Here is a 22,443-nt window from a genome sequence, read left to right on the forward strand (position 1 = left end):
TACAAACTTCTCATTATCCGGATTAAACAAAAGTTTTAAAATTTTGTCGAATTATAAGTTTTTGATTTACAGAAGTCCGCAAACAAACTGTCTTGAGATATGCGGAATTCTGTGACATTCACAGAAAAATCACATACCCTGCTTGTCCCCGGAAGAATGATACGAAAAACCCGGAACTCTGGGGTACACCCAGAATACAATCATCCTTGTAAAATAAATAAAAAAATAAAGAAAAAGAGATGAATATATTTTATCATGTTTTAGAAATTATTCATGTAAAACACACAAAGTATCTCTTCCTTAGTTAAACTTAAATTGTTAAAAAATAGCACAAATTTTTCAGAATGCATTCCTACAACAGGGTGCATAGCAAAACTCTTTAAACAAAAATAAGCACTTTTTAAGCACTATATACATGACAAAATGCAAAAAAATTTTCAAAAACTTTACATGATAATGATAAAATAACCAGTTTCTGACAAAGAACTCTTTTCTTGATTATGTTAGTCATCATAAAAAGATCAAGAGGTTTTTCAGTTTGAAGTCAGAGAGTGGAATTGGAGCTTGAAATTGAGAATATCTTGCAAAATGCAGCAGAGTTGCATATGAGAGTGCAAGAATCTCTCCGAACCCAGTTCAGTAGATGCATATGTGGACTCACAAGTATTTCATCAAACATGCAAAATGATTGGCGCTTTCATACGCTATGGACCGACGGGACGGCAAAAGAGATTGTGGTTGAATGAATTGTGAAAACGTTGAATAAAGCAATGTGAAAAGCACATTTTTGCATAATACGTGGTGAAAATCGATATGGTAAGGGGGGGAAAATATAATTTTCGAAAAAGGAATAAAATAAGCACTTTTAAAAATGCTACATACCATGTACAAGTAGATGATATTTGGATAGACTTCAACATGTTTAATTTTTTGTAATGAAATAATAAATTGTTCAGAATTTAAAAATTAACTTTCATATGTTTAAAAACAAGACAGGATCAACATTAAACAAATAAAATTACTTACATTTCTTTTCTAATTCATCATCATCTAAAAGAAGCGAAACAACTTCTTTAGGTTTCAGTGTATCAGGTTTAAAATTTCCACCACTTATAACCATTCTTTGAATCTGAAATACAACAAGTTAAAAAAGTGTCTTTTGGCAAAGGATTGTTAACTATGGTACTAACTCAATTTTGTCTTATTTTACAAACCTCAGATTTCTCCCTCGCTCTTTGCAATATCCTTTCTTCAATTGAACCTTGGCAAACTAAACGATAAACCGTAACCTGCTTAGTTTGACCCAAACGATGAGCACGATCCATAGCTTGCTGATCAACAGTGGGGTTCCAATCACTATCATAAAATATTACCTATAGACAGAAAAAAAAAAATATTTTTTATATTCAATAAGATGACTTTTAGTAAGCATGGATATCAAATTTCCCCAAACAAGAAATTTTTGCTGCTTAAGCCTAAAATAACTTTTTAAATAAATCTATTTATCTATGTATCAAAGAGAAATAAAGATTTTTACTCATAAGCCTGGAGCCTTTAATTTGTTTTGTAATTTCTTTACCACACATATTTTCCAAATGAATAGCAGGAGGAAAAACTGCTTTTTAAAACCTCTGGATTTTAAAGTTTGGAAAAAAAAGTGGTACTTCAAGTGGATCAGAATGGTCGAAAAGTGACACAAGCGTAAGCATGATATAATTAAATCAAACAATGTAAAGCAAATTTTTGAGGACTTTGAAACCTTTGTTAAGCTTCTAGTTTAATGAAGCATACATGTTAATTTTTTTTGGAATGATGAACTGTCATTAAACAAGTGACATATTTATTTATTAAAATGTTTAACTGATAATTTTGTGTTAAATCTTAAATTCCCCCCCCCTCAATACTCTTCTTTATGCTGTACTATTTACTTATGGTAAACACAGGGTTCATGCTCTACTATAAAAATAAAATTCAAGTACTTTTCAAGGACTTTTTAAGACTTATTATAAAATTCTCAAGGACTTAAATTTTAGTTAAAGATAGACTAAAATTAAACATTTTAAACTAAAATGTTTTGACGATAAATGTTAGTCGATAATAGCAGTACTGAAAAATAAGACTTCCATTGCTCTCTCTTGATTTTGGAAAGTGATCTAAGTAAAAAAAACAAAAAAAAACAAGGGTGATTGGCATCAAGTTGAGAATAAAATTCATGATGCATAAAAACGTCAGGTTTGAATTTTGCATTAAGGCTTATTTTAAGCTAGGTATACAACCTCTGAATAAGCAAAGATTCGGGCAGAAGACGGGGTAGGGGGGAATGTTCTATATAATACTGTGATATCAATTAGATATTTAAAAACAACTCTGCCGGGAGACTTTTATTTAATATTTAAAGTGGCAGAAGCATTTAGACAGTGAAATTTAAATTGTTCTTAAATATAATTTTGAAATTTCGACCACGTTTCTATTTAAGAAAATTAATCAATTATTGGATGTTGCGGCTTAATTATCATTTTAAATTTATTACCAGTCAACCATTTTAAATTGAAACAGTTGCCAACTTTCACCTCAATACCTTCTGATAGATTCTTAGTAACAATTTTGGTCAGTTTGACTTTTTTAATTAACCACTCATACTTGAATTAACTTTTTTTCAGTAGCATCGATCATACGCACTTGACATGGTCACGTGAATATGAACTGCAACGAGTAGTTTTCAAATTGAGTATAAATACGAAAATCGATGTTTGATATTACAACATCGATGTTTGATATTGCAAAATGAGCGAATACGAATAGCGACATTGGATTTTAAACTCGCGGAAAAACTAATTGCGCTAAAAAACCGCTTAAGTACAAATCGCGATATTAGATTTTTGAATTGCTTTAATGGGAATTGCGAGTGCGATTTTTGAATCACGCGAAAACGAATTGCAACAGCAGGCATTAAAGTGGACAAAAATAAAAAAAGCTGAACCTTTACAACGCAGGTCACTAGGAGGAGGGGGGGGGTGCTCTATATGATACTGAGATTTATAAAAGCAACTTTTAATTATGCTGGGAGATTTTTATTCAATATTTAAAGTGGCAGAAGCATTTAGACAGTTAACTTAAAATTTTTCTTAAATATAATTTTAAAATTTCGACCACTAATATATTTAAAAAAATTAAGCAATTATAGGAAGGCGCAACTATTAAATTACTTACTAATGAAAAATATATCACATCTTTACAGTAACTAATTCAAGAGAAAGCTTACTTCTACTTCTTTCAAGAATCGCGATATTGGGTTTTAAAATCGTGTGAATATGAATCTTGATATTCGATTTTAAAATCGCATGAATATGAATCGCGATTTTGGATTTTAAAATCGCGTGAATATGAATCACGAAATTGGATTTTAAAATCGCGTGAATATGAATCGCGATTCTGGACTTTAAAATCGCGTGAATATGAATCGTGCTGTTGGATATTAAAATCGCGTGAATATGAATCTCGATTTTGGATTTTAAAATTTCGTGAATGTGAATCATGCTATTGGATTTTAAAACCGCGTGAATATGAATCGTGCAGTTGGATTTTAAAAACCCGAAAATACAAATCACGATATTAGATTTTAAAATCGTGTGAATATGAATCACGATATTGGATTTTAAAATCGCGTGAATATGAATCGCGATTTTGGATTTTAAAAATGCGTGAATATGAATCACGATATTGGATTTTAAAATCGCGTGAATATGAATCACGATATTGGATTTTAAAATCGCGTGAATATGAATCGCGATTTTGGATTTTAAAAATGCGTGAATATGAATCACGATATTGGATTTTAAAATCGCGTGATTATGAATCGCGATTTTGGATTTTAAAAACACGAAAATACAAATCACGATATTGGATTTTAAAATCGTGTGAATACCAATAACGATATTGGATTTTAAAATCGCGTGAATATGAATCGCGATTTTGGATTTTAAAAACACGAAAATACAAATTGCGATATTGAATTTTTAAATCAATATCGATACATAATTTTTAGATCACGTGAATACGAATCGCAGTAATTTTTAAATAGCGTACAAATACGATATCTGATATTACAACTGCGTGATAACGAATCGCAAAATTGGATTTAAAAATGCGTGAATACGAATAGCGATGTTGGATTTTAAACTCACAAGAATACAAATCGCGATATTGGGTTTTAAAAACGCTTAAATACAAATCGCGATATTGGATTTTGAAATTGAGTGAATAGGAATTGCTAGTACGATTTTTAAATCGCGTAAAAAAATTGCAACACGTAAGTTTTAAATCAGTTAAATACAAAAATCGATGATTGATATTAAAATCGTTTGATTAAAAATCGCGATTTTGGCAAATTCCGGTGCAGTTCCTAATATTTAAAATTCCAAAAATCAGCAAAAAAAAAAAAAAAAAAAAACATCGGCGCTCGAAACGAAACGCTTAGACTCTTTTCCACTCTATAGCAGAAGTCGCGGTAATCCGACTATCGTTCGGGCGGCTTGGGTTTCTCCAATAGGACTTCCCAAAAATTTTAGTTTTTGGAACACGGTCGGAAATTTTCAAAATTGGGGAAAAAAAGCGGATTTCCGCTTTTTCGCGGAAGTCTTTCATCCCTGCAACACATAATTTTTAAATAAGTCTAATACGAAGATCGATGATTGATATTAAAATCGCCTGAATAAGTATCGAGATTTTGTCAGAATTTGGCGCAGTTCCCAATATTTAAAATTCCTAAAATCAGCCAAACATACATAAAATCCTAAAATCAAACAGTACGTGTCATCATCTGAAAGACGGGGAAGTCATTCTCTAACACTTACGCGCGTCAAAAGTTAAACATAGAAATACTGGAAATAGGGCTGTTTTCCTGAGTTTTCGATACTTTTCAAGGTCATTTCGAATTTTTCAAGGATTTAATATCATTTTCAAGTACTTCTAGGGGCCCTTGAAAATCAAAATGAAATTCAAGTACTTTTCAAGGCTTTTTCAAGGCCGCGGGAACCCTGTAAACAACTTGATGTCCACCATGATTGCTAAGCATGCCAATTTTGAAAAAGAGATTAAACGAATAAACAAAAATTATTACATATTAAAGTAAGAATAACAGGAGAAAAAAAGCACTAAAACAAGTAAAAAAAAAGCACTAAAGCACAAACACCTTCGGCAAAGTTTACACCTTCAGGTTGATTTTCATAATTGTAAATCAAACCCCTCAGACTTTATTTAATTTTAAGTAAAGAAAACTACACTTTTAGCATCAAAGAAATATATAAATAATAAAAAAATTAATTGGTGATCCGAACAAAAAAAATGCTCAGAGCTATATATTTTATGTTAACTTTTAGTTGTTTTAAATCACAGTTAATTATTAAGGATGGAAAAAAACAAAAACAGAATGTTATCCTTAATATAATATATCAAACAACATTACATGTTCATGACAAAAAAACAAACCAACTTACAGTATCAGCAGCAGTCAGGTTGATGCCCAAACCACCTGCTCTTGTACTCAACAGGAACACAAAAATATCTGATCTGAAAAGCACATGTTTTAGGTATATAATATTCATAAACTTATTTAATAAGCAAGTTAGTAGAAATCAATTCCCAAAAATGTATATTAATACTAACCTTGTCTGGAAATCAGCAACCATATCTCGTCTATCAGCAATTTTCGAAGAACCATCGAGCCTCATGTAAGTATGTTTTCTATAGCACATGTAGTCCTAAGAATCAAAATAAAAAATTCTTATGAATTCTTAATTATAATTTTCGAAAAAAAAAACAAAAAAAAACATGCTATTCTATATAGAAGTTTTACTTTCGAATATTAACACACTTGGGGCATAACTTTAGTGAGGAACCTACGTGGTATTTTTAAAACAAAATTTCATGCCATTTAATGACGAGGCACCAATTTCAGTTCAGTGCGTTTAATAGTTATTTTGTAATTGGTATTTAAAATTGCTTGATTAGACACACCCCTCAAAGCACAGTTAGTTTTCCAGTCTCGGCTGATGATGTCAGAATATACGACCAATTCAATACAGTGAAAGCTTGTGCCTCACCTATAGCTTCTCAAAAATACAACAGCAAGTATCTTTTTATACCACATTGCAATAACTTAATATTTAACACACCATATAAAATATTTTTAGAGTAACAAAAAACTAAAAAATGACAGAATTGGTGCAAAACCAAATGAAATGTTCCTTTTAGATTACTTTCTTTTTCTTTTTATATTCTTTGAAATGAAAGGATTTTACTCTTGTGAGTAATCGCGTACAGGTTCTTTTGTATTGCTCTATTTTAAATTATCTATTTAAAAACATAAGTGCTTTTGTCTTTTTCTTTATTGAAGTCATTTTAGAGTCAAAAATAATTCATTTTATTTTTGTTTAGTTGGGAAGAGAACTAAAACAAAAAACAAAAGCTTAAAATTTTCAGAACCTGCTCTTATAAATAAAATATTTTAGAAGTGAAGGATAAATAAATAAGATAAACTTTTTTTTGAGAAAAATATTTCCCAAAAAACTTTTCATTTTAAATCTCATAAATTTCCACTTTGTCTGTGATCAAACCAGCATGGAATTTTTAAAACAGTTCATATGGTATTATTAAAAATAAACAAGTATTAAAAAAAAGTACAAATTAACCCTTTCGCGACGCAAAGCGCGCTTACCGCTGAGGCCGGCAGTCTCTCTAGCGTGTGTCTCCCCAGGGCCGGAGGGTTTTTTGATGTTAAGCCTAATTCCATGAAATTACCGATATATCAGCGCGTTGTTTAATATTGTTCTGTAGAGTATTTAAGTGACATATGCTTTATATATATTTCTATGGATACTTTATTTACTTAAGTTATTTCTTGTTTAAATGTAATATAAATATTAATAAGTTTAAATATTTTGCATAATTTCCTCTATTTACAGCTCAGTTAAAAATTTTCGACGTTTCGACATTCTAACGGTAAAAAGAAAAAAAATTCAAGCCTACAAGATCTAATTATCCACTAAAAACTAATCCGAAAATCAGAAGTAGCGAGAGATAAAAAATACTCCCTTACTTACTGTAAATAAATATCACGTGCTAATTTAAAGAGCCCTCATAAAACATTCCCCCCCTCCACTCCTTCCCCTAAAAACCACGTGAATGTACTTTCATCTTGAGTAGAAGGTCAAATCTACATGTATCTGAAACCATATGGACATACAATGCCATCTTTTGGAAGAAATTTCATTTTTTAAAACGTTCCAAAACGCTGGCACAAATAAGTGACGGTCGGGGGTGAACGAGAAAACTCTCTGACACGCGGGTGTGTCGGCCGGGAAGTGAGCGCGTTTCTTGCTGTCACATATATGTGACAGTCGGCTCGAAAGGGTTAAGAAAGTAGTTTAAATTTTTCTTCATTTCATATATTAATTTATTTTATTTTGTCAAGGGAATTCAAACTGGAAAAAAATATTCCTCAAAATATTTCAAAAATACTGTTTCAATCTCGTTTCTGTAAATTGTTCTATGTCACTAAACCAGCAAATTTCAAAACAAAACTTGCAATTTTAATAATATTTAAATTTTAAAAAAAAAAAAAAAGTTAAAAATCATACTTCATTCTAATTTTTTAAGAAAAAGTAGTACTCTATTTACATCACACTAAAAATTATGCAAACACTTGAAAAAAAATTGCTATTTTTTTTTTTGTTATAAATTTTGTACGAATTTTATTTTCCAAAATTTACTTGCAAACATATTTTAGCTAATAATTGCACAAAATTTTAAAGTACAATTTTCATGTCCAGTTTATTACTTTGAATAAATTCAATATTATACAAAAGAAAAATTATTATGAATGAATATTATTTTTTTTGTAGTTTTTGAGGGGAAAAATTAAAATATATATATATATACTAGCTGTACCCTGCGTGCGTTGCAACGCTTTCAGTTTGAATTTAAATTTTGTATTTAAGTGTGTAAATGAGATTTGTGGATTTGTGATTATGATTTGAATAGAGAATTTTATTTAATGGTGAAAAAACCAGTGATAGTCTCAACAGTTAATTCTCCAGGATATCATTAGTGCATTTTCAAACAGACATGTATGGTGATGCACACCGACCATGAAACATATTTTGGATGATGATCTGAAATAATTCTGGATCAATGGCGTCATGAATATTTCTGCTGATATGAGCTAACCAATTTGTCCTGGTGTGAGTTTTTTAATAAGCCAAATCATGTGGCAATTCTCTTTTTCTGCCGTTCAATAAAATGCATCAAACACTGTGTCTCTCTAAAAACATGACTTTTCGCAATAAAACCAAGTTTAGAGCTTAATATTTGTTTAAACTCACTTGTGATAATGTATCATGAAGATCCGATGATGTTTGCCTAAGTTACTAAAGCTCTTTAATTTTAGCTCAAGCAGGATTGCATGTGAATGTAATAAATAACTTTAACTGTCCATATGCGCACCGATGCTTGTAGCAGCACCGAATGAAGTCATTTGGAAACACGAATGTACTGACCTATATTCGCCAAGAAAAGTTTCTATTGATTTGCTTGACCCGATAACAACGTTGATAATGGCTCGGCTGGCGACGTTAAATCTGGTAGTTACACTTTGCCTCCAGAACAGCAAATTCCAGCTGTTTCATTCTTAAATTTGAGAGCACTACAAAACATACATAATTGATCCATTTTTCCGATGATGACGCTTGGGTGAAAGACTATAGTTGGTTGTCGGATCATAGTGAAATGCACTAAGATTCAAATCAGAGTATTGGCAGCGTCTGAATAGCGAAGTGCGTTCTTGATTGATTTTTATTCTTGCATCCCGTTGCTCTGATGTTTCCGACGAACGGGCTTGATAAGTGCGTAGTTGATTTGTTAACAGTCTTCTTTCCTGTTTCTCAGACGCTTCTAAGGAACGGGCTAAAGCATTGTGTTCTCGATTAGTTTCAAGTCTTTCTTCCCGTTGCTCCGATTTTTCTGAAACACGGGTAGTTCTCTTCTTGCGTGCTTGAGATGTTGATCGACTAAGAGCGATTCGCTTAGGCGGCATATTTTTGCAAATATTCTCTTTCAAACAAAAAGAAATGTAGAAGTTGACAGTGGTCGCAAATTTGCTAATTCGAAAATTCACGTATTTATTTTAAATAATAAAAAAGCAATAAAAATGAAATAAATTAAATAAGAAATATAATAATGATAAAATTTAAAACAAAAATCTATTTTTGGTAAAAATATACTTGTGGGTGCCCCTTGACGAAATTGGTAACTTATGTTTATCACCATTCCTGTTTGCGCGGAACACCGCGGTAACAGGAATGGCTGCCAAAACATAATGATATTTTAATAATACATTGGAAAATTTCAGTAAGACATCGGCCAAAACTTTATAAAATTGCAATGAACCCAATGTAAGCAAAATTAATAAACCCAATAAAATGCATTTTGAATCGAAATAAAAATTAATGGAGTAAGCACAGAAAGAAAAGGAAAAAAAAAAAACATCTCACTTATTCATTAAGCTTGAATTTCCTCAGTTTTAGGTGCACAGAATTCTCTAATAGCAGTTAGATACTGTCTAAATTTATCGCGAATAGAATCTGTGTTCCTCCATCGCCACATAAATTCGGCGAAATACGAATTGAAAATGGCGTCTGTGGTATCGGAATGGCGGTGACATTTTTTTCTAAAGTCCTTTTTTTTTATGACTGCCCACATACCTTCGATCCTATTGATCAGAAGCAAAAGTAACCTAACCAGCCGGTATCCAACATAGAACTAACGGACTTCTGAAATTACATATACCGTCGAACATTTAAAAATAACGCTGAAATTTAAACGAATCAGAATCACGATTGGGATTCAACATCGGCCAGCTTGGAGATCAACCGCTATCACAACTTGGTGAGAATCAAGGGGCACCCTCAAATATAGTCTACTCCTATTTTTTAAATGAAATAATTAAAATGAATGTGAATTCGCAAACTTTGTAATAATAAACAATCTAATAGTTTTCAAATGACAACTGTCAGCAATGAAAAATTGCATACTGAATTGAGCTAAAATTGCATACTAAATATAAATAATTATTAAAAGCGTGCAAGATGAATAAAATTTGCTTTTGACTTGATTTTTATTAAACAGTTTTCACAATACTAAATCCGTGATACGACCAATAATTACGAAACTTATTCTCGTTGATTTTACGTGCTTGTGCTCACCTGAAATAAAGAACCGAATTATGATTAAATATTAAAGTATATGTAATTTACTTTTCTAAAAGAATAGAGCTATAAGATAGAAAATATCACTGTTGTTATCTTCAAGATATTTGAAAACTGATTCGTGTACAGCAAAATTTAAAACAATGGCTAACTTTTAACCAATCAGAAAATTCCATTTCGATTTTCGCTGATACCGCTGGAACGGTTTGTGGCAGAATGTTCTATTGTGAATCTAAACCATTCTCGAATCCTTCTGAAGATACACAGAAAATTTCATTTAAATCAGTCCAGCCGTTTAGGAGGAGTTCAGTGACATACACACGAACAGTCGAAATATATATATATATATAAATAGAGGGTTAAGAATTATTTGCATCTCTAGTAAAAAAATAATAAAATTCTAAATCTTAAATATTTTCATTTCCTGTCTGGAATCAAACATAAAAATTTCAAAACAGTTCTTATTTCTATGTATAGACCATTTTACTTATAACACTTCAAAATGACAAAATTGGTATTTTTAAATTTAAAAAAAAAAAAAAAAAAAAAAAAAAAAAAAAAAAAAAAATTAATTTTCAAACCTAAAATTATTATCTGTCCAGTGTTTTCACTACAGCGCGAGAACGCGAGAATCTCGCATATTTTTTTCTTTTCTCGCATTAAAAAATTATTACCGCAAGAAATTTGCGCATTCTATAAATCAATTTCAAAAATCGCGAATTTCTCGCATTTTCGAACAAAGCTTAGAATTACGCCATTTAGAATAAAATCCGTTTCACTTTTCTGCCTGTATCTTTCATTATTTTCAACATCTGCCCCGTTATCTAGCTTCCCTATTTACCAGTATTGTTAAAAACCTTTTCAAACAACAGAACACAACCACGGAACCCCTTTCAGAACACATTTCTCTGCAACCACGTGTTTACCATAGGTAGTTAAGGTTTCTTCATGTAAGATGTTCAAATTTTTTATGCACTAATGTAAGATGGACAAATACCTTGTAAAGGCAAAATCTTCTATGATGATGCACCAAAAATATTCAATGCTTTAAAAAATAGAAGACGTTAGAAATGTATTATAATTAAAAAAAAAATTTCCTAGAGTTTTTGTGTTTTTTTAGTTTTTAGAAATCTCACTTAAGTTTTTGAAATCTCACCCTGTTTTTGAGAAAGGGTGAGAAATTCTCACCCATTTTTTTTCTATGATGAAAACACTGCTGTCTGCATTATATCAAAAAGTTAACACAATTTTGTCAAAAATAAAACACTTTTGTAAACAGCATTACTTCACTCTAGAACAAAATGTGGTTTTACTAATTTCGTTCACCCAGGATGTGGATTCTGACATCATAAGCAACCCCTCGCCTCTTTTTTAATCATGTGAAGTTAGTTTCGTTTCAAGCTAATTTAAAAAAAATCAGGTCAATCTTGAAAATGCTGAGTTGATTTTAAGAGTTATAAACTATTAAAAATAACCAAGATTATGCAATTACCCTATACATGCAGGTTCATCATTGTGCTTATAGTAATTTTAACCTTCTAGTAAAATAATTTTGCAATTTTAATTTTTTTGAATTATTCTACGTTTGATAAAAACACACATTAATAAACTCCTTTTTTTAAAACTTTGAAATCAATTTTAGGAATTAAGAAACAGGTAGTTATGTTATTAAAGCAAACATTTATCAAAAAGTATGATTTATGTATTAAAAGCTTTAGTAGATTTTTTTTCATATTCTCGAAAACAAACATTTCAGCAAATGAACATGCAGTTATAATACAGAGCTTTTACGTAATTTAATTTTTTTTTATATAAAACTTTTATAAACTTTTTTGCCTCAAACTAAACTAAAACTTAACAAATAAAAAAACAATTCCATATAATAAAAAAAAATTACCTCAAGAATATCAATCATTCGAGTCATCTGCGAATAAATCAGAACTCTATGACTGTCAGCTTTCAGACGAGTCAGCAAATTGTCAAGAACTTGAAGTTTACCAGAATCTGTTACAAGAGTCTCTTTATCTAAAAATGTAGAGGGAAAAAGTATATTTTATTAGTGTTACTGAATCATTCAACATACGAAATATTACTGCTCCACAAATCTCAAATATAAAATAAATTATATTCTAATATAACATATACCCACAGCTTAAATTTAGAACTTAAATTATAGAAATTATGCCTTTTAAGGCTATTTTTTGACATTAAGAAGACAACTATTCCCAATTGCTAAAAAAAAAAAAAAAAAAATAGTGCAACTTTTTTGCTGAAATTTCAAAAAATTAAGTTTTAAAAACAATTAAGAGAATTAGTGCCATACTGTTTTCTGTATAGTAACAGTAGTGAAATATGTTAACAAAATAAAAAACTTCTATGCAAACTGGCGGGTAATACTTTGATAGATAATTGGACTTTAAACTAAATAAATAATTGAACACAGATTTTTATACATCAAATTTCTACAAATTCTTTTATTTTTCATAGCAGTTCTTCTGAAATCGTAGTATAAGAACAATTCAATAAAATTACTTTCTTTAGTTAAGCACTAACTATATTCCTTATGGATTAATATATTTAATAATACATTTACTTAATCACTTAACATATATTTTGTGATACTTATTAGTTAATTCGCAAATCTACAAATTCAAATGTCTGAATTCTTAAATTCTATTTCAAACTACATTATTCAAAGTAGAAATTAGGAATAAATATTTTAACAAGAAATATAATCACGTGTTAATAGCAACATTTATATACAGATGTGACATATACAGATTCCGACCCAGTTCCAAAGATTCAAAATGGCAATAACCTGCCATACAAAATTAATCGAATTAGCGGAAGAATCCTGTGTATGGAAACATCTTGTAACAGAATATAGCAAAACTTTGACGGATTATAAGTTTATGATTCGCGGAAGTCCGCATACCGCTGAAGATACAATGCAATACTCGTGATTTTTGCGAACAAATCTCATGCCCTGCTTTTAGACCACCCAGAAGAATGATACGCAAAACCCAGAATTTCAGGGTACATCTGGAATACAATAAACCCTGATATGAATTAAAATGAATGATAAAACTGTACAAGTTTTCAAATAGAAAAGTTCAGTAAAATGTGGAAAATATTTACCAGCAATGATTATTTTAGACCAGCCATTCTGTAATCTGATTGCATTAATACCTCCAAGGGGTGGAGGGTGAAACATCACAGATTGCATTTTTACTTTTACAGCTGTTAAATCAGGAGATCCATATAAAATTGTCCTTAAAGCCTGTACAGATCCACACAATTTATTTCTGCTAAACCACCACTCTGCACTACGATCTGACGAGTAGACAGTAACTGCTTCAGCTATAACCTGTAACATAACAAAAAAGAAAACTTATACGAATTGCTTCAAAATAATTTTTGTTTAGTATTTGAAAATGTATTAATCTACCATTGAAATTTTAGTTTAAAATTTTGCATTTCACTTTTGTCGTAAGACATTTGATGATTAAATATTTAATCACTAGTATTTTTTATAGCCTGAACTAATTGTTTCAGATTTTTAATTTCCCTAAGCACACGTGTAGGTTTGCAGTTAGGTTTCTTTTGCAGAGTCACAACATTCAAGTTTTTTCCATCTGAAATTTTTAAATTTATTTATAACGTAACATGCTTCAAAAATATTTTTTTCCTTGAAACTTAGCAAAGGAAAAAAAAAAAAAAATTGTTCATTCATGCATTTACTTATTAAAAAACTTGCAGAAAATTAAATATTTTTTATTAAAGGAATTCTTTAAAAAAAAGGAAAGAAAATGTATACATTTTAAAAACATACCTTTTATATAAAAATTATAATATTTTTTTTTAAAATCAAAACAAACATTGGAGAAAAGTAATGGTTCTTCTTTATCACATCACACAATATAAGAGTTCATATCAAAACTAATTCAAACACAAGAACTGCAATGGTCACCAAACGAAAGAAAAAAAAATCAATTACGGAAAATTCATAAGGCTTAAAATATTTAAACTTAAAGTAAAACTATCATAGTGTAATCTACAAAATAAGATTTAATATTTAGTTGGGAACATACACTAGCATGCAAAAGTCTTTGGTCTAACTCAATATTATAGATGGTTGAGTGGAAATGTGATAAATAATGTATAATTTTATTCCTGAACATTCTTAATATGATTATCAACCAGAATGCAAAGTTAGCGCTTTCAAATTAACTTTAAATCAAATGCAATTTTCATATTAGTCGGGTATTTGTTTTTCTTACATCTAAAAATTGGATGAAAATACAATTGAAAGATACAATTTTAACAAATAAGCATAAGTTTTGCATATTTATTTTTGAAGAACTAGTTCTTTCAAGACTAATTATATAAAAAAGAAATATTCAACTGAACTGAGTGCAAAGATTTAAATTTAATCCAAAGAAGATTACATTATTTTCCATTAAATTGCAAGAAAAGTAAAAATTCTGAAATCAAGTGTAATATATATGTTGGTTTCACAAAATAAAACTGAAATCATCTCTTAAAAAAAAAAAAAACCTGCATAGAAAAGGTTACAATGCTTTTTACGTGTTGACCAAAAACTTTTGCATGCTAGTGTACTTAATCTAGGATATTTATATTAACTGAATCATTAAAGATTTCATAAATGTTAAATAGTAAACGTTTAAAATGTTTTTTTTGCTTAATTCTCTTTAAAAAAAAAAAAAAAAAAAAAAGACTACTTAAGCTGAAAATTACAAACAAAGAGCTGTTTAAAACTTGAGTTCCCTAAAGTTTTTGAATTTCACATGTTATAATAATGTGGTAAATAATAACTGCAAAAAAAGGGAGAAGATTTATAGTGATATCTGCACAAATAAATCGTATCAAAAGTGATTATTTGAATGCAGTGATTGGAAACTCGTGTGTCATAATAATATCATAATTAAAATATCCAAATCTTCAAAGTTATGCATAAAAACATAGCAATAACAGCTTTAACAAAAAAAAAAAAAAAAAAAAAACCCCTTCTAAAATTCTTCCTTTACACCCCTTTGCCCGTTAGGTGCTTATGCAATATTTGAGCTGCTTCCCTCCTCACATCAACTATTTTGTAGAGCCAGAATTATAGTCGGTCTGTTTTTGTGCCCTATTTATACTTAGTACAAAGTATACCCTATCTTCATTTGGAAAAAAAATATTAAATTGAATTAAAGGAATTACCTTAGAAGATAAATTAGTCAAAAATGCAGGAGGACTAGACATTTGAAGCTCTCTAACACAGCAACCAGAAGACGTCTGATCTGTATTTTGCTGAAAATAAAGTTTGTGAGATTTATTTTGAGACAATCAACAAATAGAAACATTACTAAGTACAGTTATACAAGTTCAAAAACCAAGGAAGAGTATAATGCAGGCAAGAGAATAATTTGAGATATTTAGCTTCTGTTAAGAGATTTTAGTTAAAATGATACAACCAAACAAGAATTTAGGAATAAAGTGGTAATATTAATCAATCCCATTAATTGAAACTTGAATATTGATGATATTAGAGTAAGAATTACAACAAATATTACATTAACTTTAAAATTGCTTTTATCTAGAAATGATACCTCTTCCCAATGTAAGTAATCTTGATTATTTTAAAATTTGCCCTTAAGAGAAGATTTTTCAAAACTTAAAACACAAATACAGATTATACTACTGCATTACATTTTTTTAAAAGTAACACATCATATAAGGTGGAAAAATGTGTGTTAGATCATTTTTGTTGCCCGAGATTTTCTTGTAATATGCAAATGAGAGGATGGAAGTTTTAGCATGTAAAAATATTTCTCCGATCAGGCTCTCACTCTTATAATTTTTTTATTTTTTTTGCATCAAGTGAGAACAGTCTGCTATGATTTTTTTCTATAACTTAAGGTAGGAAAAACAGTTTTTAAGTTTTCCAAACATTTCAATAATATTATTTTCTTAAAAATTAGATAATGCCATTCTTTTCTATTTTACGTCTTGCATCTACATAAATCTAGGAAACTTTGAAGATATTATAAGACTTCATTTTTGTGTAGTGAAAGTTTTACAATAAACAATAATAACAATGTTAGAATTAATCATTTTGAATTTCATTAGCCATTTAATGCTACTAACAATTCTACAGGTTTATCACAAAGTTTTTCTAGACTTTGTAGAAAAAAATATTAAATAACTTTGATTTTAAATATGCTAACATTATATTATACAAATAAACTTAAGGACTAAAAAAAACAAACATTTCGTTTTACATACTTAAAAGTTAATATTAAAAACACAGTGCAGCATGCATGTTTAATAAACATTTTCTCTAGTTCTATTAAATTTTTTTTAAAATAAATTGCATATTTTTTATTTTTACAAAGTACAGAATTATATTTCAGGAATACCTGTTCCAGTGGAGCTAGATCACAGTTAGCTTTTTCTCTATATACAGTTTTCACAGGTGTTATATAGTGATTTTTAAATCCATACACGTTATTTACATTACTGGTAAATACAAGTGGTGTTGAGGCACTGTCAGAAAGTCTAAATGAATAGTCAGGAAAATTTGGGTATAGAACTAAATCCTCCCTTCGTAAAAATCTAGATAAAGAAAGTTTATTTATTTATTTTTTCTTACGTTTACATGAGCACATTACAGACTCTTTTTCAAAAATATTTTGAATTATAAATTAATGCTTACTTAGAATTTGAACAGTGATTCCAGATTTTGTTATGGTGTATCCTATATGCTGATTTCCACATTAAATAAGCCAAAACACACCTAAAACAGAAAAAACTTAAATATTAATAGACTTTTTAAAATTTTTTCTTTCCATCGAATAAATATTTTTCTAGATGGAAACACTCAAGAAAATTCGAAGGGTATATTATAATTACACACATATAATGCACTATGTAATTACTGGACTTGAACAACACAAATTGAAGACAAAAATCTAGATGGAAACACTCAAGAAAATTCGAAGGGTGTATTATAATTACACACATATAATGCACTATGTAATTACTGGACTTGAACAACACAAATTGAAGACAAAAATTTTGTTTAGTAAGGAACAACAAAAAATATTTAGACAGTTACAATGAAAAAAAATAGTTTAAAAATGCAATTTAGATTGATTAGACTTTACTCCACACGTAAATAAAATTAACAAGTTTCAAATTTATAATTTTTTTTTTTAAAAAAATAAAAGGTTAATGCAATGTTATCTTTAAAGAATTTGAAACAGGCTTTGATTTTTTTAAATATATGCTGTAAATTGAGGTTGGTAAAATTTAGCAAGTTCTTCCTAATTCCTAGACCAAGTTACTATGTATGAAAAGTGCAAGTTGAGGAAAATTAACATTCGAAACTTTATTAGGACCAACTCAGACAGTGACATTTAATTGGTTTTGTTTTATTATTAAAAAATTAATTTGTGACATCATAAAAAATATTTAATGTTATTCAAATTTAGAAAAGTTATTTACCTTGATAAAAGACCAGAGAGAAACATCTGCGAAATTTCAGCAGTAGACAAACCAATGAAACGCATAAAGGAGAAGGAACAATCTTTTAGCTCATAACCTATGTGTAAAAAAAAAGAAAGAAAAAGAAACTGAGTTATATCAAACCAGAGATTTTAGGCAGGGCCTGATTACCGAAAAGGCACAGGAAGCAAGCGCTTCCCCTTAAAATTCTAGGGGGGTCCTCAAATGACTGAAATTAAGGTCCTAATTTCTTATTTTTGCAAAAAAATAATGACAATAATAAAAGAATGAAGAAAAAAACTCTCGAAAAGAAAAAAAAAAAAAATGGGAAGCTTAATAACGTCACGTTTGTAAAAGCATCCACGTCGAAATATACCGGTTTTTCTCGTTGTGTTGGCTATAAGCAACTCAAGCAATAAGCAACATCCAATCACAGATCCCATGCCTATTTTCCTAAACCAATCGCATTATTTCTTGTTGCATATTGCTCTTTTCCCCTGATTATGATTAAATTCAAATACGATTATGCAGTCCTCTTTTAAGTTACATAGAGTTACTTGAATTGCAATCACAAAAAGTTAATTATTATTTAACTTTTATTTTTCATGCATTTAATTCTTATTTTTTTCTAGTACTTAATTCTTATCTCTTCTTATTTATTTATTTATTTTTTAATCTTTTTTCCCTATCATGTGTGCTCAATTTAATTTTACTCTTTTTTTTTATTGTTGAACTAAACACACAAGACTTTTAAATATCTATTAGTACAAAAAATATTTTCATTTCATGTTTGAAAATTATTTGGTATGATTTTTCTGGTGCAGTAACAATAATTTATGCTGAATTAGAATTTTGAGTTGTTTTGTCGCTAGTAAACAAATTGACGTAAAAAAAGAGACTAATCTTGCAAAGAAACTTTCGTTTAACAAGTAATTTTATAATTTATTTTATAATTATTTTGCTGCCATTTAAAGTTCCTAATTTATAAACCAAATTCAAATACATTTTAAAAAACTTTACATAATCATGATAAAATAACTAGTTTCTGATAAATATTGCAGAGAAAATTATGCACTTTTTACAAACCCGAGTTAAAAAAAAAATACTTTTAAGAGCTTTTAAAAAAAGTAAATCAAAAATAAGCACCTTTTGAAAATGATATGCACCCTATAATAATAATAAATTGCAATAAGCATAACAATTATAACCTTTATTGCTAATATGACTACATTAGTAATAAAATTTGTCTTCTAATGCTTACTTCATAGCTGCCAACAAATAGAAAAAATCCAGTAAATTTTACGAAATATTATAAATTTCATGGTAATTGTTGAATAATGTACTAAATATTTTACACATAGGGAATTCTAGAGATTTTTATAGTCATCAAAATAGAAAAATTGCAGTATTTTCCAGTTACGATTGATATTAAACATACAGTATGTTTAATGTACAAGTATTACTTGAAATGTTATGCATTTAATTTAGCAAAGATAGTTAAGATTTTTTAAAATTAATTTAAGAGTTTTGTTTTGAATAAAAATAAACACGGTACATTTTAGGACAATAAAAGTTTTGAAGTGATTTCTATAAATGAGGTTTGCTTCATTATTAGTAATACTTATTTAAATATTCTAGTAAGCAAACAATAATTTGTACAAAAATTCTATTTTAATAGGGATTTTTTTTGGAAACTTACTCAATTTGAGGGAATTTTCTAAAATGTACAAAAACCAGTAGACCAGGAGAAACTGGCAAAATCCAATAGTCTACTGGAAAATCCAGTCTAAATGGCAGCTATGTTACGTTAACAAAAATTAGAATATTCTGCTTTTTTTAAAAAATAGTTTTAAATGTGCTATAATAATAGCTAATAATTATCAGTACTTGAATATAGAAGTTAGACATCCATATTGCATTTTAATAAGACCTTAATTCATCCCTAATTTTAACAGGTACAGCTTTGTGTTATGTATATGGGTCCTACAATTTCATATTTTTTAATTTTTATGACCCGAAACTCAAAAAGGAGAGGAAAAATTACTTACATTCAGTAGAATCTGTGGGGAATAAAGAACTATGAAGATAAAATGCACTGAAGATTCCAAGAGTATTTAATGCTAGTTTTTGCTTTTCTAAGTTATTTAAGAACAGAAGACCTGAAAAAATAAACAGAGATTAATTTAGTCAAAACTAGTAGATAACTTAAGTGAATTATAATATTATACAGAATTACTACTGTATAATCACCTTCTCTAAAAAGTAGTTTAGGAATATGATATGAAAATGATTTCATGGCGAACGGAGATTTTACTTCTCGTTTCTCAAACAAATCAGGATGATTACACACCTAAAAATAAGATATCAAATTAAAAATATTTTTTACATCGTTTAAGAGAACAAAAATGAGCAACTCTAAAGAAAATTTGTCGTAAATGTTTTCAACTACACGGGCAAACTTTTGTTTGCAGTTGAAGACATCACAAAAGATTTTCAAATAATGTAAAAATAATGACAAACATTGCATATTCTGGAAGAGCAAATGATTTTATGCAATATCTTTTATGTGTTTTGTATTTTTAGACATTAGTAACAAAAAAAAAAAAAAAAAAAAAAAAAGCCATTAGTGCTTCTGAATTGTTTGCCAGATTCAATTAAAGCTAGTCAGTTGAAATCAGAGCATGTTGGGATATTTTTGAGTGCTTGCATCTTTGTTGTTCAATTTATGGTAAAAATGTTGAAAGGTAGTGCTACCAAGTGTATATTTGATTTTGAAAGTAAACTTATTCTCAACCTATGTTAATGCAAATAACTCCAAAATCATCAGAGTACTCAAAAATGTATTAATAGCATTAAAGGTTCAAGACACTTCAGTGAGTTTTCCACAATTTTTGCTATATTTTAAACTTCCTCACCACAATGAACCATTGAACTCCTCACCACAATGAACCATTGAAGGCAAGCACACTGAACATGTCATAGACTTAAACCTGAATATCTCTAGAATCTTTGAAATTTGCATAAAATGCTTGAAAATTTTATTTCTTTCTATCACATAACTAGATAATTATGTCCCTGTAAATCAGATTTTCTTTTTAATATACTTTTTGTTTGGTATAATACCCATCAATATTTCTTAATTGGTGTAGGAAGGGAGTCAATTGCAGACGTGCCAACCTAGCAAAATTAACATTCAGGAGTTTCCCTAACAAGAATTCAGGAGATTTCAGGAGGGGTAAAAAAAGGTGCATGGTATGCAACATTTGGCACTTCTAAGGAATTTTAAGTAAAAAATTTATTAAATATAAGAATGCAAGAAATTTTACACACTAATAGAGCAATAATTGTTTAAAAATATTAAATGGAAATAAAATAATTAAACACAGATTTAGCAACACAAAACTATATTAGGTAGATACTCTTTAAATAAATACCATTTCCTTAATAAAACATTATTCAAAAACCCTTGACACTGTAATAAAAATACACAAAAACTTTTAAAAAATAAACAAATTGAATAAGTATTTTATTTTAAAAAACCAATTCAATACTAATGTCTGTACAATAAAAAACCAATTATCCGGGATGCTCGGGACCATCGCTATCCCGGATGTCTTAATTTCCCGGTTTCCTGGATCGACAAAAAAGTGTCGTTAATCGATGTTTTATCAAACCCAAATTACAAGGAAAAAATGTAAACACATTTTAAAGTAAGAGAAAAAAGAAAAGCACTCCTAAATCTAAAAAGGAAAAAAATTGTAGAAAAATAAAATTTAAAAGAATAAAAAAATGTGCAAGTTTAGACAAGAAAAACAAGTTTAAAAAATAATTACGATTCCTAAATCAACTAATAAACAAACCCAATGATTAAATAACGCAATATATTTCATGGGGGGGGGGGGGGCGAAAATAAAAGGTAAACCTATTAATCTAAATAAAAACAACACTTGAAAATTATCGAACCGAAACGATAGTTAAAAAACGGCACTAGCATAAATATTAAAACCTAGAACAAGGCAAGATCGACGGACTTAAAAAAAAAAAAAAAAAACTAATGAAAAAATTTGGTAATACAAATAATTTTATTGAGTGCAAAATTTATCATGAAAAAGAAAAAAAAAAACGTAGTGGAATCAGAAAAACGAAACTGCAATCTGCCTCATAAAATAATTGTATGCTTAAATTAATAAACAATTCTTTTTTTTTTTTTTTTTTTTTTTATAAAAACGCAATTTTTAATTAAAGCAGGTGTGATTCCACATCAAGAAAAACTTGCGAATGATACCGCACTTCCAAAGAATCAGAATTTATTCAAAAGAAAAACATTTTATTTTTATTAATCGATGTCAAATAGATAAATATATTTTTCTCTTTCATCTTCTGTTCACTGATATGCATGTGCAATGCATTTTCCCCACCCCCTCGTAAATCAAATTAGCAAACGAAATCATCATGCCACTCCTTTGAGTTTAACGACCTAAAAGAGAATAAAGATCTCAAATCTTCAAGGTCGCGGAAGAAATGACGTTTCTCTGGGTAAACGGGGAAAAAAATTCTTCCCTTCCTCACATTTTCCTCTACTCAACTTCAAGGATTAGTCCAGTTTCCGCTTTTTTTTCTCATATCGTTTTAGTTCAAAATGGCGGGAGAACCGAGCAAATTTTTTTTCCGG

The 22,443-nt window shown here is 29.0% G+C and overlaps 1 protein-coding gene across 5 annotated transcripts in view; it reads right to left on the minus strand.

The window, feature by feature from the left end:
* Ino80 (chromatin-remodeling ATPase INO80) overlaps positions 1-22,443 on the minus strand; it is a 56,596-nt gene that overhangs the window by 9,502 nt on the left and 24,651 nt on the right. For all 5 annotated transcript variants that reach the window (XM_087159871.1, XM_087159868.1, XM_087159873.1 and 2 more), the window contains exons 22-33: positions 20,022-20,121; positions 19,820-19,930; positions 17,772-17,868; positions 16,981-17,061; positions 16,685-16,880; positions 15,486-15,575; positions 13,401-13,629; positions 12,160-12,287; positions 5,665-5,759; positions 5,496-5,568; positions 1,215-1,373; positions 1,027-1,129 (exon numbers count right to left, since the gene is read on the minus strand). In XM_087159871.1, the coding sequence (XP_087015997.1) occupies positions 1,027-1,129; positions 1,215-1,373; positions 5,496-5,568; positions 5,665-5,759; positions 12,160-12,287; positions 13,401-13,629; positions 15,486-15,575; positions 16,685-16,880; positions 16,981-17,061; positions 17,772-17,868; positions 19,820-19,930; positions 20,022-20,121 (1,462 nt within the window). The remainder of the gene's footprint in view (positions 1-1,026; positions 1,130-1,214; positions 1,374-5,495; positions 5,569-5,664; positions 5,760-12,159; positions 12,288-13,400; positions 13,630-15,485; positions 15,576-16,684; positions 16,881-16,980; positions 17,062-17,771; positions 17,869-19,819; positions 19,931-20,021; positions 20,122-22,443) is intronic.

This window comes from Parasteatoda tepidariorum, chromosome 3, assembly GCF_982258835.1.
Source record: "Parasteatoda tepidariorum strain Cologne lab strain chromosome 3, Ptep-v5.0, whole genome shotgun sequence".
In the NCBI taxonomy this organism is placed as follows: domain Eukaryota; kingdom Metazoa; phylum Arthropoda; class Arachnida; order Araneae; family Theridiidae; genus Parasteatoda; species Parasteatoda tepidariorum.